This window comes from Pseudophryne corroboree, chromosome 9, assembly GCF_028390025.1.
Source record: "Pseudophryne corroboree isolate aPseCor3 chromosome 9, aPseCor3.hap2, whole genome shotgun sequence".
NCBI classification, from domain to species: Eukaryota; Metazoa; Chordata; class Amphibia; order Anura; family Myobatrachidae; genus Pseudophryne; species Pseudophryne corroboree.
Window position 1 is genome coordinate 315,667,671 of NC_086452.1, and position 18,161 is coordinate 315,685,831.

General features: G+C 45.5%; 1 protein-coding gene across 2 annotated transcripts in view; it reads right to left on the reverse strand.

Moving 5' to 3' along the window:
- MEI1 (meiotic double-stranded break formation protein 1) overlaps nucleotides 1-18,161 on the reverse strand; it is a 1,382,157-nt gene that overhangs the window by 789,902 nt on the left and 574,094 nt on the right. For both annotated transcript variants that reach the window (XM_063940445.1, XM_063940446.1), the window contains exon 10: nucleotides 314-413. In XM_063940445.1, coding sequence (XP_063796515.1) covers nucleotides 314-413 — 100 coding nt within the window. The remainder of the gene's footprint in view (nucleotides 1-313; nucleotides 414-18,161) is intronic.

The window sequence follows — 18,161 nt, forward strand, 5'->3', positions numbered from 1 at the left end:
ACAAAATATATTAGGAAACCCAAGAAAAGTGCCATTAGCTAAGGACGAGGTCTGCATCATAATTTATGTAGGCTTTACTTTTATGGGCAGAACTTTGCTTTAGATTTTGCATGTGGTTCGGGGGGAGCAATAAGTTATGCCATTGGGTTGAGTAGGTGATTTCTGCCTATTAAGAGGAATTATGAAGGTAACAGGTTAATAGCTCATTATAAAAATGTAAACTAAAAATAAAAGTTTTTACCAACCATTGTTTGACTTTACAGAACGTGATTCAATTTCAAGACCAAATGTACTGATCAAAGACCATTCTTACCGCTTTAGAATTTCTGTAAGTAACAAAAGACCCTGTTTGTGTAGTTCCATATTATTGATCTGCAATATTTGTTTTAAACTTCTTAACACAGCCTCTATGCCTGTGAGATGAAAGGAAAGTGCACATTAAATGAAAACAGAACAAACATTTATATTAATGATTTTGAACCGTGTACATGTGACTTAATCCTAAAAAATGTGGCTATGCTTGTCACAGGAAAAAAAAGTGCATTTTCCAGTTTAACACACATTGGCGAAAAGTGGTCAGTATAGCTATGATTAACAGTGACTGTATTTTAACTGAAGTGGAGCTACACTTTGTGAATGGATTGGAATAACGTAGGTTTTTCTGTTTTTTTCCACGACATACTGTAGAATGATGTGTGTGTTTACTGGAGATGCCATTGTGAGGTTACTATTTACTCCACACATTAATACTACAAACTGAGAGGTGTAGCAATATCCTTGGATCAGCTCTGGTAAAGGCAGAGAAGACAACGAAACTTGACTATTTATAGAAAGTCATATATAGGTTTCCATAAGTAAGGATCATTAAAGCATGGCCTCAACCCCTGAGGAAATGTAAAAAAAGTCCATATATTTTTTTTTTATATAAACAAAAATAAATTATAATGAAAATATTGAAAAAGAAAGAGTTATGATAAAACTTACCTATGTTAACTCTTTTACTTCAAAGTCCATAGGATCCACAGGGTTACTCTTGGTTATAGGATGGTGGAGACCAGGACTGGCACCGAACAAATAAAGCTTTGGGAGCCTCCCAGGATGCACTGGCCTCCTCTCCCCTCATACCCCACCCTCACGCTCAGGCACTTCAGTTTAAGTTAACAAGCCCAAAACAGGAGCTGGAGAGGAGAAGAATGAATGGTACACACAGAAAATCACACTCATAGAGAAGGGGATTGGTGACAGTAAAGGCACCCCATTGAAGCGTGGTGCATCAGGGCGGATATCCTGTGGATCCCATGGATCTTAAAGAAAGAAGTTTTACCATAACTATTTTCTTCTTCGGGATTTATGGTCTCCACAGGGTTAACCTTGGGATGTCCCAAAGCAGTTGTAATAGGGAGGGAATGCTCCTAAGCTAAAAGGAGGACTTGGCGGCCAAAGGTTGCATCCAGAGATGCAAACGCATCAAAAGCATACAACCTAAGAAACGTGTAGGTAGAAGACCACATAGCAGCCTTGCATAATTGTTCAGCAGACGCTCCATGGTGTGCTGCCCACGAAGGACCCACAGCGCGAGTAGAGAGTGAACAAAAACTGTACTTGGAACAGGAAGATCTGCTTGCATGTAAGCCTGTGAGATGGTCATGTGAAGCCAAAGTGCCAAAGTTGTCTATTGGCAGGCAAGCCCCACTTGTGGAATCCATAGAGGATGAATAAGGCATCTGATTTGCTAACAGAACTAATATGGTCCACGTAGATACTGATAGCACGGACCACATCCAACGAGGCTTCCTCTGGAGACCAGGTTCCTGGAAGGCCAGTACCACTATTGGTTCGTTGATATGAAATTTAGACACTACCTTAGGTAGGTATCAACGTTTAGTCCGAAGGACTGTCCGGTCCTGGTGGAATATCAGAAATGGGGAGCGACAAGAGAGAGACTCTACGGGCTGAAGCAATAGCTAGCAGGATAAGAACTATAGCGGTGAGCTACTTGAGGTCTACCGTTTCTACTAGTTCAAATGGACTGCATTGTAAGGCCCGATGATGGTCCCAAGGAGCTATCGGAGGGACAAATAGAGGTTGTATGTGGAGTACCCCCTGTAGGAAGGTATGCACATCCAGCAAAGAAGCCAGACAGACAAAGCTGAGACCTGGACATTGAGAGAAGCCAGGCGAAGATCCATGGCTAGGCCTGCCTGCAAGAAGGTTAACAGTCTAGGGAACCATAGAACTTTAGGGTCATAGTGATGATGAGCACACCACTGAAAATAGGAGTGCCAAATCCGCTGATAAATGCGAGCTGAGGTTGGTTTCCGAGCCCGAAGCATAGTTTGCACCACCTCACTGGAGAAGCCTTTTCCTCTTAGGAGGGATGTCTTAAGAGCCACGTTGTCAAAGACAAGCGAGGTAGGTCCAGATGGAGGTGGGGCCCTTGGGATAGCAGGTCTGGAGGAAGAAGCAGAGGGAAGGGTTCATCTATGGAGAGATCTAAGATATCCATGAACCAATGGCGTCTGGGCCATGCTGGAGATACCAGTATGATCATGCCACTGTTCTCTATGAACTTCCCCAGTACTCTGAGGAGAGACACTGGAGGAAAGCGATAAGCTAAAGGAAATTTCCATGGAACTGTGAGTGCGTCTACGAAGCTTGCTTCCGGATCTCGTGTCCTGGGCCCGTACACTGGAACCATTTGGTTGTGTCTGGAGGCCATGAGATCGACGTCTGGAAGGCCCCATTCTGCACCTCTGAGTGTAGAGACCATTTCCCAGCCTGAATGTCCTGTCAACTGAGAAAGTCCGCTTCCCAGTTGAAGACTCCAGATATGAATATTGCTGAGATGGCTGGAAGGTGGAGTTCAGCCCAGACAAGAATGCGAGTTACCGGCTGCATCACTGCCACACTGCGAGTGCTTCCCTGTCGATTTATATAGGCCACTGTGGTGATGTTGTCTGATTGTATTTGTACAGGAGAACACTGCTGAAGGGCGTGAGCCATCTGAGGGGCCCGGTAAACAGCTCAAAGTTCAAGGACGTTGATCGGGAAATCCCATTCCTTCAGAGACCAGCACCCGGAAAGAAGTGACTGCGCGTGACAGCTCCCCATCCCCTGAGACTGGCATCTGTGGTGAGGAGTGTTCAATGTGGAATCCAGAACGGCCAACCCTTGTCCAGATTGGCCGTGTGTAGCAACCATGAAAGAGATGCCAAAAGAGATGGGGACAGAATCAAGGTCTGTGATTTGATCTGTGTTGGTAACCCCATCCATTAGGTGAGTATCAGGCGCTGAAGAGGTCTGGAGTGAAATTGGACATATTCTACCATGCCAAAAACTGAGGCCATGGAGCCTGGGGTCTGCATTGTGGATGCACAACTGAAATGTTGCAGATGCGTTGTTCTCTGGCGTCCAGCAGTGCACCCAGGTGCAGCATTCTCTGAGATGGGATGAGTGAGGACTTGGGCCAGTTGATTAGCCATCCATGGTTTTGAAGAAAGGAAACTGCTGTAGGTGACGTTCCAGCACCATTGGAGACTGCACCAGAAGAAGGTCGTCTAAGTAAGGCAGTACCCAAATTCCCTGTTTCGAGATATGGGCCGCCATCACCGCCGTGAGCTTGAACACCCTGGGGGGATGTAGACAGGCCAAAGGGGAGGGCCTGGAATTGGAAATGTTGGTGCAGGATATCAAAGCGAAGATAATGTTGATGACAGGGTGCTATAGGTACATGGAGGTATGCATTCTGTATATCCAGGGAGACCATAGAGTCTCCAGTTATCATATCCATGACAATGGAATGTAGTGTTTACATAAGGAACCTGGGGACTGAGGTACTTGTTCAGTAATTTCAGATTTAGAATGGTACGGTATGACCTGTCTGACTTCAGAACTAAAAAGAGCATGGAATAGAACCCCTGACCACTTTGAGGTCGTGGAGCAGGGATAATGACCCCTGACTGTAGTAGGGATCGTATGACTCCTGTCAGTGCCTGTAGTTTTCCGGGGTCTGGTGATGGAGTAGTTAGAAAGTAATGTCTTGGAGGACTCTTCAGGAAGGAAAAAGCGTACCCATGAGAAACCACTTCTAGGACCCAGGCGTCGGTGGTGACTTGACGCTATGTGTGGGCAAACTGAAGAAGTCTGCCTCCTATGCTGGGGTCCCCCAGGGGGAGGCCCACCCCGCAAGGCTGGGGTTTTGTCCTCTGGCTTGGTAGTTGGACATCTGGCAGCCCAAGCCTGTTTGGTTTTGGAGGTCTTGACAATGTGAGACACTCGCATTAATGTCTGACCTTTGGCCTTGCTGATGAAATTACCGAAAGGACAAAGTCCAAGGCCGCACCGAGGATGCTGAAGGTGGTGCTGTAGTCCAGTTCTGGCCCAAACAGGAGATCGTCTGTGTATGGCAAGACTTCCAGGGCCGTCTTTGCATCTGAATCTGGTTTCCAGGAAGCCGGAGCTACACAATGCAGCGAGCTGTAATGGAAACAGCGGAAGCCTTAGAGGATAACAGAACTGTGTCCAAAGCTGACTCACCAATGTAACAGGCTGCGTCTTTAATACTAGTGAATAGAGAAAACTGGTCCTTGGTGGGATCAGACGTGAAACTCTGTTCAAGGTTGTCCGTCCAAGTCTCGATGGCCTTAGCCACCCAGGCTGTAGCAGTAGCCAGTCTGGTCATCGTACCTGTGAGGAAGTAAATGGATTTGAGACACTTATTCAATTGTCTATCCAGCAGTTTCTTAAGGGAGGATGCAGTCGTAATAGGAAGTATTGAACTTTTAATTAAATGTGTCAGATGAGCATCTACCATAGGTGGAGTCTTCCACTTAGTACAATCTGCTGATGGCAACAGGTAAAAGGAGTTGAGCTTCTTAGGGACTGTATTTTCTTAGTGGGAGTTTTCCATGCCTCGTTCATAGCTTCTGAGAAGTTGTCCGAGTGTGGAAACTCAGCTAAAACTACCTCCTGCAGTTTGCACAGAGAATCTTTAGCGGCAGGGGCTGGTTCAGTATCTTTCAGCTGAAGTGAGAATTTGACCGCCTTAATTAATGCAGCCACATGAAATTTAGGTGGGGCCTCCTCATTCCCAGAGGGGGATTCAGTGGCTGAAACCTCAGCATAATCAGCAGTAACTGATGATTCTTCTGAATCAGAGAGGGGAGTAGACTGTGAGGAAGGCACTGCATGCTTAGATATAGAGGGTGTAGGTAGTGTACCCTGACCCTGCATCATGCTCTGAAATGCAGAAGAAGATGCAAAGCTCTGTATAGAGCTAGAGAACGAGTCCAACCATGTAGGAGGGACAGGTGGGACTGCAATTGCTTGATAAACAGGCTATAATGACTGTTGGAATCCCATAGAGGGAGCCGTTGAAAGCTGCAGTGGTTGTGGTATACCCACAGGAGTAGCCATGGGTGAGGTATCAACATTGTCAGCAATGTAGTGAAAGATGCCCATGGGGGTTCCTGCACAAGTGCTGAGTGGGGGAGAGGGGGGGGGGGGGGGGGGCTGAGGTGCTGGGAGGCACCAGACAGGCTGTACACAGACCATCCTGTGACAATTCCTGAGGTAAAACCTCCATGTTACATGTCTTACTGCTTGGTCTTAGATTTCTTAGACATGGCAGATATAAAGTGTACACACACAAATATGGCAATGTGCAAGAGTACTAGTATCAGTGGCGGTTCTTGCCACGGGCAAGCGGTACTTTTGCCCGGGGCGCCGCCTTCTGGAGGGCGCCGGTGCCATCCGGAGGGCGCCGCACCAGGGCAAGATCCGCCACTGTGCCCCCCGCAGTGCCCTGCTGTGCCCCCCCGCTGTGAAGGGAACCAGACGCGTAGCGTCTAGTTTCCCTTCATTGAGAAGACCATAGTTGTGCGGTGCGCGATGACGTCATCGCGCACCGCACAGCAAAGGTCCTCTCCATGAAGGGAAACTAGACGCTACGGTCTAGTTTCCCTTCATGTAGAGGACCTTTGCTGTGCGATGCGCGATGACGTCATCGCGCACCGCACAGCATAGTGGCACAGACACTAGGGGTCATAATTGACCTCTAGTGTCTATGCTGTTCTATGGGAGAGACGTAATAACGTCTCTCCCATAGATCGAAGAGAAGAGAGGAGAGGAGAAGAGTGGCGCCGCCGGCGGAGGGGGTCTGCAGCGGTCTGGATCAGGAACGGGGATGGTAAGTATACTTTTTTTTATTTCATTTTTTCTTTCAGCGTCGTGACCACGCCCCCATTTGAAGCCACGCCCCTATATTTTGCCCGGGGCGCTACAAAGGTAAGAACCGGCTCTGACTAGTATGTGACAATGTGTGCACACGATATACAATCTACTGTAAAGTGTGGCAAATTCAACCCAAAACACACCAGTTTTCAAGAGTTATTGAAGAAAAAGGGAAAGAAATAACATAGACACTAAAGAGATGTGAAAACATGCAGCAGTACTAGCATAAGTCACATACAATTCAAAATAAACAATTTAACTGCAATGGGCCCTAATATCAACTACCCTGCTCTGCGGAAGAGACTGGTAGGATGCATCGTTTTGTATAACCTGCTATGTGGTAGAGGTATACAGGGAGAGTTAGCCCACCGCTCCTGAAGCCCTGCAGAGCCCAGATAATAGCTGCCCAGCATCTCTCTGCGGAGAAGGATGAGGAAGGAGTAGCCCAGGGCAGGAAGACTGCTGTTGAATGGCGCACTGGGCTGGGGGAGGGGCTGCTGGAAAAGTACTGTCATCCCTGACGTCCTGGCCTGTCTGTGTCCCCAGCACCAGTATACATTTAAGTCCTTGTGGTCTAGTGCAGCCGCAGGAACACTTAATGGTCCAGGAGCACCTCAGCGCCGCTGGTCCTCTCCCAAGACCAGCGGTAAATAAACTGCCCTATACGCGTGTCCCACAAGTGGGAACCCACCTTACATGTCCTCCAATGTAATCTGGTTGCAGTCCTGGGTGCTCTTGTGCCTCTGCTAGTGAAGGTGATCCCCAGGGATCCCGCCAAAATCACACACCCAGTTGTGGCCCGGTGGGGGTGTTGGAGCATCAGCGCTGGCATCCTGTTGGAATGCCAGGCACTGACTGCTCAAAGAAAAAAATAAAATCATCAAAAAAGTTAAAAGCCTGGGCTGCAGTGAGCAGCCCCTGTTCAATGTGACCAGCTCCTTGCTGTCAATAAAAAAACTGAAGTGCCTGATCATGGGGGTGGGGTATGAGGGGACAGGAGCCCAGTGCATCCTTGGGAGACTCACAAAGCTTTATTATTCAGTGCGAGTCCTGGTCTCCACCAGTCTATACCCAAGGTTAACCCTGTGGAGACCATGGACCCCAGAGAAGAAATACGCATTTACACTTCAAAATATGTGTCCAAAACACAAAAGGAACAGAGGTGCACTAACAAAGGAAAGGCTATTTCCACTGAAAAGAAAAACAATAATAAACCAAAAAGTGGAGTGTGGAGTTTTTAAATGTGTGCCTGTGATAATGATCATTTAATAATTCAAAAAGTATAGAACAATGGACTACTAATTCAATAAAATTATTACCATGCATCATAAAACATAACACAGATAATTACACAGATAAGGATAACATACTCATGGGTCTGCATAAAACATGATTCTATACAAACTAGCATAAAAATTCACTAGTGTCTCAGATCTGCAGCAGAAGATTTAAGATATAGGGGTATATTTACTAAGGTCCCGATTTTGACCGAGATGCCGTTTTTTCTTCAAAGTGTCATTTCGGTAATTTACTAAGCAAAAATCTCGGCAGTGATGAGGGCATTCGTAATATTTTGGAAGTCCTAGGAAAAAATCACGAATCAATACACCATCGGTCAAATACGCCTGCAATTTGGTAGAAATCGGTAATTTACTAAAAAGTGCAAATCACAAACACTGCCGACAATAGCCAAACACTGCCGTGCAGAAATACAATTCGTGAAAAAGTGCTAAAAAAAACCAGACCTGCTTTTTTATCCCGTGTTTGGATAGGCATGCAGGGATCCATGAGATCCGTGCATGTTTATCAGTGGGAAGGGGATGGGAAAGTGTTTTTTTTTTTTTTTTTAATTGCGTGGGGTCCCCCCTCCTAAGCAAAACCAGCCTCGGGCTCTTTGAGCCGGTCCTGGTTGCAAAAATATGGGGGAAAAAAATGATAGAGGTTCCCCCATATTTAAACAACCAGCACCGGGCTCTGCGCCTGGTCCTGGTTCCAAAAATACGGGGGAGAAAAAGCGTAGGGGTCCCCCGTATTTTTGAAACCAGCACCGGGCTCCACTAGCCAGATACATAATGCCACAGCCGGGGGACACTTTTATATAGCTCCCGGCGGCCCTGGCATTACATAACCAACTAGTCACCCCTGGCCGGGGTACCCTGGAGGAGTGGGGATCCCTTCAATCAAGGGGTCCCCCCCCTCCAGCCACCCAAGGACCAGGGGTGAAGCCCGAGGCTGTCCCCCCCATCCAAGGGCTGCGGATGGGAGGCTGATAGCCGTTGTGTAAAAAAACGAATATTGTTTTTAGTAGCAGTACTACAAGTCCCAGCAAGCCTCCCCCGCAAGCTGGTACTTGGAGAACCACAAGTACCAGCATGCGGAGGAAAACCGGGCCCGCTGGTACCTGTAGTACTACTACTAAAAAAATACCCCAATAAAAACATAAGACACACACCTTGAAAGTATAACTTTAATGCATACATACACACCTCCATATACACATACTTACCTTATGTTCACACGAGGGTCGGTCCTCTTCTCCATGTAGAATCCATGGTGTACCTGTGGAAAAAATTATACTCACAAAATCCAGGGTAGAAGCCTTTTCTTCTTGTAATCCATTTGTAATCCTGGTACTTGTCAAAATAAAAAAACGGACACCCGACCTCGCACTGAAAGGGGCCCCATGTTTTCACATGGAACCCCTTTCCCTGAATGCCAGAAACCCCCTCTGACTTATGTCTAAGAGGGTTCCTTCAGCCAATCATAGAGCGCCACAATGTGGCGCCCTCCTGATTGGCTGTGTGCTCCTGTACTGTATGACAGGCGGCACACGGCAGTGTTACAATGTAGCGCCTATGCGCTCCATTGTAACCAATGGTGGGAACTTTGTGGTCAGCGGTTGACCGAAAGTAACCTCACCGCTGACCACAAAGTTCCCACCATTGGTTACAATGGAGCACATAGGCGCTACATTGTAACACTGCCGTGTGCCGCCTGTCATACAGTACAGGAGCACACAGCCAATCAGGAGGGTGCCACAATGTGGCGCTCCCTGATTGGCTGATGGAACCCTCTTAGACATAAGTCAGAGGGGGTTTCTGGCATTCGGGGAAAGGGGTCCCATGTGAAAACATGGGGCCCCTTTCAGTGCGAGGTCGGGTGTCCGTTTTTTATTTTGACAAGTACCAGGATTACAAATGGATTACAAGAAGAAGAGGCTTCTACCCTGGATTTTGTGAGTATAATTTTTTCCACAGGTACACCATGGATTCTACATGGAGAAGAGGACCGACCCTCGTGTGAACATAAGGTAAGTATGTGTATATGGAGGTGTGTATGTATGCATTAAAGTTATACTTTCAAGGTGTGTGTCTTATGTTTTTATTGGGGTATTTTTTTAGTAGTAGTACTACAGGTACCAGCGGGCCCGGTTTTACTCCGCATGCTGGTACTTGTGGTTCTCCAAGTACCAGCTTGCGGGGGAGGCTTGCTGGGACTTGTAGTACTGCTACTAAAAACAATATTCATTTTTTTACACAACGGCTATCAGCCTCCCATCCGCAGCCCTTGGATGGGAGGGACAGCCTCGGGCTTCACCCCTGGTCCTTGGGTGGCTGGAGGGGGGGACCCCTTGATTGAAGGGGTCCCCACTCCTCCAGGGTACCCCGGCCAGGGGTGACTAGTCGGTTATGTAATGCCAGGGCCGCCGGGAGCTATATAAAAGTGTCCCCCGGCTGTGGCATTATGTATCTGGCTAGTGGAGCCCGGTGCTGGTTTCAAAAATACGGGGGACCCCTACGCTTTTTGTCCGCCGTATTTTTGGAATCAGGACCAGGCGCAGAGCCTGGTGCTGGTTGTTTAAATATGGGGGAACCTCTATCATTTTCCCCCCCATATTTTTGCAACCAGGATCGGCTCAAAGAGCCCGAGGCTGGTTTTGCTTAGGAGGGGGGACCCCACGCAATTTTTTTTTAAATTTAACACTGTTTTTTTTTTAAATAAAGGTGCACAATGAAGCCCAGCACGGATCTCTCAGATCCGGCCGAGATTCACTGTATTAAAGTCGGCAGTGTTTTACAAGTCACTCACGTAAAACACTGCCTAAAAAAACGAATGACATCGGCATCGGTAAAACCGAAAATGCAGAATACGGCAGCTTAGTAAATTAGTCGTACTAAATTCAAAAAGTTGCATATTTACACTTTCGATGTCATTCGTGATTGAACTTTGACCTCAAATGGGAAAATACGATTTTTAGTAAATATACCCCATAGTATCAATTAAAATGATAGCCAGCTTGTTGGTCAACTGTTGGAGTACAGTACATAATGAAATCCTCAAAGAGTCAGAGAAAAAAAATTATTTAATCTCGATCATTCTCCGCTTATCACCCAATTATTGACCAATTCAATATATTTTACAAGGAGTGGGATGAAACTCCCCTTAATAAATCTAGAGATAGGGGCTATTAATGTCCAAATCTCCCCCATCCTGGCATAAATAAATATAGTATTGTCCGTCATTTGATATGGTGCATGGTTTGTTTTTAAAAATGGTTTGCTTTGTCGAGCTGGGGTCAAAACATCAAAAACTGCAAACAAGGAGATAGATGGAAGCTTCCCAAATGACTTACAAAGGTGTATATTCATTGCAAGGTGCTGGATTGAATGTATATAAATGTAATGTTCTATAAACACCTTAAACTTGGATAAGCAATACCCAGTTCAAGCAAATCTTTGTTATTGAACAACCTTCTTCTTTACTCACTTTACCTGAGTTGTGCACACAAGAAAAGGAGAAATGTCCACTACTGTATATTCTTTATTTTGATTACACAATATAAAAAGTACCAGAATGTCCTGGAACTACACTGTTCTCATGAAAGACAATAACTAATGTAATAGATAAAACAAATGACATTATTTGAACTAAGCTTTTGGCACTAAAAAGTCAGGTAATAAAAACGCAAGTGCGAATTAATAGAAAAATAAAATATCAAATAATAAAAACTGAATTAATGGAACTTATTTGGACACCTGCTGTGCCTCCACTGCTTCCTCAGGCAGTAAATAACAAGTGGGCAGGTAAGGTATAAATATTTTATTAAAATTGGAGGAATAAGTGGTGGACAGAAGAAAAAAAGGACTAAGTGTATAAGTGGATTGGATCATAAACATTTTTGCAGGGAAGAGTAATACTGCAGTACTATAATGCAGACAGTATGTACTGTATTATGAAAGATGAGAAAATAAACTGTAGTAAGAAGTGGGAAGAATTAAATAAAATACATATTGGCTCATAAATATAAAGTGTAAAAATAATTACTCATATTGAAGTTGAAATGTGACAAGCCAAAATTATAGGAATTATAGTGTCCCTTTTTCTAAATCCCCCATCAGTGAAACTCTTTCCAATTAACAATTCTTCAAGGGTCAGATTATGGGCCACATGAGATGCTGAAGAGCTGTGACCAGGGCTGTGTGGGTGTTGGCAGGGCCATGTTAGCTTGTACACCACCTACACTATCAGCTCCAATCTTTCATAAAATACTTGCGCAATTTTGTGAGGAAAAAAGAAATATAATCTTAGGACCTCATTCGGTAAGGATTGCAAAATTTGCGAATCGCAATCCGGCGATTATTGAACGACTGTGCATGCACAGCGTTTGCATTAAATACATGCGAGTAATAATAGCGTTAGAAAATACGTACATATCGCAATGCAGCCGCTGTTTGACTTACAGAAAGCCGGCGTTTCTGGCCGGAAGCCTGCCGTTTTCTGGGTGTGTCTGAAAAAACGTAGGCGTGTCCAGGTGTTTTTAAGGAGGGCCTCTGACTTCAGAGATGACCACTTCCAGCATCTTGTGTCGCAAGAATTGTGGAAGACCTTGCCTGGTGCAGACAGGAAAAATCTTCGTTGTTCGTATGGTTTTGCGATCAGCCTACAAATTATGATGCATTCGCTATTTCTGGAAATTGGCGTTTTTTTCTCTATTTCTGGGCGGCAACTATTTGATCGCAGCAACCGATTTTTAGCAGAAACAGCAATCCTTACTGAATAAGGTTCTTAATACTTATGATTTATGTTCCATCGTGTGGCTAGCTCGGCTGCTGGTCATCAGCATGCTGTAATGGTGAAGGGCGTATTTTTATGTAGAGGCCAAAGACTGTAGTCCCATACGCCCTCTAGCAGCACCTCAACTCCTGTTATTTTCTAAAACCTTAAAAGATGCCAAAACATTTCTCAAACTAGAATTAATGAACTCCTGAAATAGTGTAGGGGCATTAAATAAAGTCACACTTCAGGCTAATAGGATGCTTCCAGAGGAAAATTTATACTGGCTGTGTTGAAACAAAGGGATAGATTTACTAAAGCTCCTAACAATGAAAAGTTGAGGTGTTGTGTATGGCAACCAATAAAAATTTAGTTAACATTTCTCTATTGTCTTCTAGAAAATAAATATAGAATGGGGGGGCGTGGCTTGGATCGGCATGGAGTAGCTGCTTGCAGCTTTTGCTCTCCACTACCATCCTGTTTCCCATCCTTTTGCCCTGACCTGCGGCTGCTGTAACCTGCCTGGCTGGTGCATAAAGGGGTGCTGCACCCGCTGCCGCTAATACGGACCCTGTTCCTGGCACGACATCCCACTAGTGGCTGATTTCATGCACCGGCCCGGCTCCTGGACGCTGCACCCGCCATTGATACGGCTCCAGGGACGGTGCGTGCTAGCGCTTGCGGCGGCGGCCTTCGTCTGATCCTCCGGCTGTGAAGATGCGGCGGTGGGGGCCCTGACACACGAGTGACCCTGCGGAGGTGCTCGCCCGGGGACTGGCCAAGGTGATCCAGACGGCTGGGAGCAATAAGAAAAGCCAGCGAAGCCGCCATCTTCCCCTGTTGCTGACAGTCTTCCTCTCCTGAGGCGCCATACAGCAGAGTGAGCTGCGGCTGGGGCTGCCCTTCTTTAGGCCTACAGGGATTATCCTGTGTGCTTTGGGCTGTGCTGTGGCTGCGGTTCTATTACACATACTGTGGAAAACATATAGCTGCAAGCTGGTGAACACAAACTGCTATACTTACACCCATAGGGGTTTTTTTTTTTTTGTGTGGAAAAATTGCAGTTTGCATGCTGGATAAGTCAACAGCGTGGTTCCTTGCTCATAAGTGTACCACCTATATATTGTGACTGCGTGACTGGTCTGTTATTCTACTGTTTCACATTCTACTCTGGCCTGAGTTGCTCTAGATCCTGTGTTTGCCCTCTATTATTTGGTAACTTTTGTAATAATATCCTTGGTATATCCCATGCTGCCATGGTAAGAGGGGGTAAAAATGCGGCGGCTGCCACTGCGAGATTGGAGAAATTCACCAGGCATTCGCAGGCATCTCATTTGGCAAGGCAGGGAGACACTAATCCGACTTCACCTGCGGCTGAGGATAATCCGACTTCACCTGCGGCTGAGGATGATACCTGTGATCCGACTGAGCCAGTGCATTCTATCCAGCAAATACTACAGGCAATTTCTGTGTCTGAACAAAGGGTCACTGATAAGATTGGGCAGGTACAGGTGGATGTCTCTCTACAAGATCTACAGAAAATCAGGGAGAGAGTGGGTGAGACGGAGCATCGGATATCAGCTCTGGAAGATACTACTTCACCCTTACAAATGAAAGTGGATGACTTATCTACCCAGTTGGTGTCTATGCAAGCCAAAATGTCTAATATAGAGGGGAGATTGCGGCGCAACAATGTTCGGTTTGTTGGACTCCCTGAGAAAGCAGAGGGCGCCTCCCCAGAGTCATTTCTTGAAAACTGGCTTATTAAATTATTTGTCAAATAAGCGTTTACCTCTCAGTTCACTGTGGAGCGTGCACACAGACTCCCGCCTAGGCCACCGCCGCTGGGGGCCCCGGCTAGGACATTTATTGCTTGTCTCCTACACTTTAAAGACCGTGATACTATACTTCACCTGGCCCGAACACAGGGCCCCATCCAATTTGATGGACATAATATATCCATCTTCCCAGATTTTGCCCTGGAGGTGCAAAAGAGTAGGTCACAATTTCTTCATGTTAAGCGTCAGCTCCGGGATCGTAATATACAGTACTCTATGCTGTTCCCAGCTAGGTTGCGGGTGGTGTTTAACAACACTACTCATTTTTTTTCCTCTCCTCGTGATGCTGGTGACTGGCTGGAGCGAGCCTTGCGCTCCTCGTTGATATTATATTGTAATGTTATAGATTTTCTTATTTCTTTTTTCTGCCGTTTATGAGTATGTAATATATTTGTATTACTTTGACTATAGTGTGCATATATGTGAAATATCTCTAAGACGGCGGTGTTGGGTAGCCAACAGTTGCTTCCTGTGTACTGTGGTTCGTTATTTAATGTGTTTATTTAGGTCAGGGCACTACTCTTACGTACAATCTGTGGAGAGTCCTTGCTGACTATAGTGTAGGGGTTTTCTTTCTTGGTTAGGCCCCATGTTAATTTGATGGGCGTTATGTGATCCAGGTATACCTTAGGTTCATAAGGTGATACAGGGTGGGTGTGGGTGGGGTTAGTTTTTTTTTTTTCAAGCCATCATTTGTTGTTTCTGTGTGTGTTCTGTTGTACTATATCAAATGTGATTGATACTATTTTGACCTCCTGTGTTTCAAGGGACATAGTGAGACCGGTTGTCCCTGTCCCTGTTCATAGTTTGCACAGCCTTGCTATACTGTATTGCCGTGTTTTACTGTCTGTCTCTCTAATCTATCCTGTTACCTATTTCTCAAGTGATGTCTATGACTGCTGTCTCTGAGGCGCTCCGTTTGCTCAGCTAGAACGTCAGAGGATTGAATGAAAAGATAAAAAGATCCCTAGTTTTGACTCAAGTTAAAAAATACCAGGCAGATATAATATGTCTCTCTGAAACTAATCTGTTTGGAGGAAGGGTGTTGGTGCTCAAGAAACCCTGGGTTAGTCATATGTATAACTCCACTTTCTCCGGTAATGCTAGAGGTGTCTCTGTGCTGATCAGGAAATCTGTACTATTCCATTTAGACATCTGTGAAATAGATCAATATGGCAGATATGTTTTTCTACGCGGCCATATCAATCGTAGACTGTTTCATGTGCTAGCCGTTTATGCTCCCCCGCCCTATAATAATGAGGTCCTCTGTCACGCTGCCCGATTTATTGCCCAATCCCCCGCAACCCCTGTAATTTGTTTAGGGAATTTTAACAATGTGATGGATCAAACCTTGGACAGGTGGAGGGAATCGATTACATCTGCCCCCCAATGAGTATCTTCTACTCCGTTTGCACGATTGGTGAGGGAGTTGGGGTTGGTTGATATTTGGAGAGATCGTAATCTTACGGCAAGTCAGTTTTCCTGCCACCTAGCTACTTATCATACTTTTTCCCGTAGAGATTTGATTTTAATATCTCCTGACTTGTCCCCTGATGTAGTAGCGGTGGACTACCTTCCTAGGGGTATATCAGACCACTCTCCAGTCTCACTCACAGTAACTATTGGTTGGGAGCGAGGTGCAAAAATGTGGAAACTCAATCCCTTTTGGCTAACTTTGTTGGGGGAGGGTGCAAATTTGATTGATACCTGGGAGGGGTTCCAAATTGATAACTTGCGATATACGGATTCGTCAATTAAACATGATGCTTTTAAGGCGTTTATGCGAGGCTCCTTTATAAAACGAGTCTCTGAGGTAAAATTATTTAGTAAAAAAGAGGAGATGCATTTGGAGACCGTATGTCAGCAATTAGAATCCCAATATGTCACTACCCATCTGCGGTCCGATGAGATACTGTGGCAGGAGGCGCAGAGGGAGTGGTCTGATTATTTATTCGAGAAGTCCAGGCGTAGACTTCTTTTTTCAGGGCATGAACACTATTTTCAAGCCGAGATGAATGGCAGTTGTTTGGCTTTTCTGGCTCGGACTCAATCCAGTGGTAATATAATTCAATGAGTGAAAAATGCTAATGAACAGTTATGTCATTCTGGATCTGAGGTGACGGAGAAATTTCACAGGTATTATTCCTCGCTATATGCCTCCCGGGCCTCTTATTCCGGTGACCAACTACGGGAGTATTTGGCTCAATTTGACTTGCCCTGTCTGTCCCGGGAGGATTCTGAGTCCCTGGATGCGCCGTTTACATTGGAGGAGGTGGAGGCTGCGGTCCTATCTCTCCCGGCGTCTAATGCTCCTAGCTGCAACGGACTTCCGGGTGAGGTCTATAAAAAAATATAGTAGATTTTTTGCCCCCTATCTATTGCAGTTGTTTGATTTATTGTTAGAAGGTGGGACCCTCCCACATTCTATGGCTGAGGCCAATATAATTGTTTGACTTAAACCGGGGAGGGACCCCCAATTACCAGAGTCTTACCGGCCCATTTCCCTGCTAAACACTGATGTCAAGAAACTGACAAAAATCTTGGCAACTAGGTTGAACTTGGTTATCACATCAATAATTCACCCGGACCAGACGGGGTTTATGCCGGGTAAATCCACTGCCCAAAATTTGCGTAGACTGTTTTGTCATATGCAGTGGCATGATTTAGTGGAGTTGGATGCGGTGGTGGTGTCTCTTGACGCGGCCAAAGCATTTGACTCAGTGGAGTGGACGTATTTGTGGAGGGTGCTTGAGAAATTCGCTTTTGGCTCTCGATTTATTTAATTTCTCCAGATACTATATTCCTCGCCCATGGCCCGTGTAACAGTCAATGGTTTCACATCAGAGGTCTTTGCATTGGAGAGGGGCACTCGTCAGGGCTATTTGCAATAGCTATAGAACCTTTGGCTGGCCTGCTGCGTACTAATAACAGGATTAAGGGTATTAAGGTTGGGGGTAATGTGGATATAGTAGCTCTATATGCAAATGATCTGCTCCTTTTTCTGCAGGACTCTGCGGAATCCCTACGAACTGTACTACAGGTAGTGGTTGATTTTGGGGTTTTTCGGGTTTGTTGGTCAATTGGGATAAGTCACACATTTTTCCTATTTCTGGTCTTCTTCCTGAGGACACACTGAAGGCACACCCCTTACAATGGACGCTACGGTTCAAGTACCTAGGCATTTGGATCACGCCTAAGGCAACCGGTTATGTGACCCAAAATATTGACCCCATTCTGGATACCTTTAAGGAAAGGGCTCATATTTGGAAAAAATTGCCACTGTCTGTTCTGGGCCGGGTTAACTTATTTAAAATGGTGATGTAGCCTAAGTTTTTATGTCTTGTATAATTCTCCAGTTTATCTCCCGAAAAAGATTTTTAGTGTTATTGAGGGTGTTCTGTCATCATTTATATGGGGCGATAAACCAGCACGAGTATCTATTAAGATGCTATGTAGATCACAACTTTCCGGGGGCGTGAGTCTTCCTAACCTAAGACTTTACTATGTGGCGTCACAGCTGTCGCAATTGCATGGGTAGATTGGGGAATCTGTGGACTCAACACTGGCAGGATTTCTGGCTAAGCAGATGGAGTGTTCTCCTGTATTTTCTCTTTCTCCTCTTCAATTTCTCCTTTCTGGCCGTTCGGCTTCTGGTCTACCTCCTTTGTTGCGTCAGGCTTTGTTAATCTGGCGTTATGCGGACACCTTGTATGACTGGTCTGGTCACGACACCTGTGCTCCGCTTTGGTTCAATAGCACATACTCTGAGCTGTATGGGTTATCATCTGATAATATATGGATTATTAAGGGTGTAATATCTGTAAGTCACCTATATCATAGTGGAGTATTCAAATCTTTTCAACAATTGAAAGACGACTTTGGTATACCTAATACTGCATTTCCAGCTTAGACATGCTGTACAGGCCCAATTTCCTCATGGCCAACCAAGGATTGTCGATTCACCCGGTAAAGCGTTGCTCACTACTCTTACTCAAAGAGGGAAAATATCTACCATATACACTGTTTTAAGTGATAGAT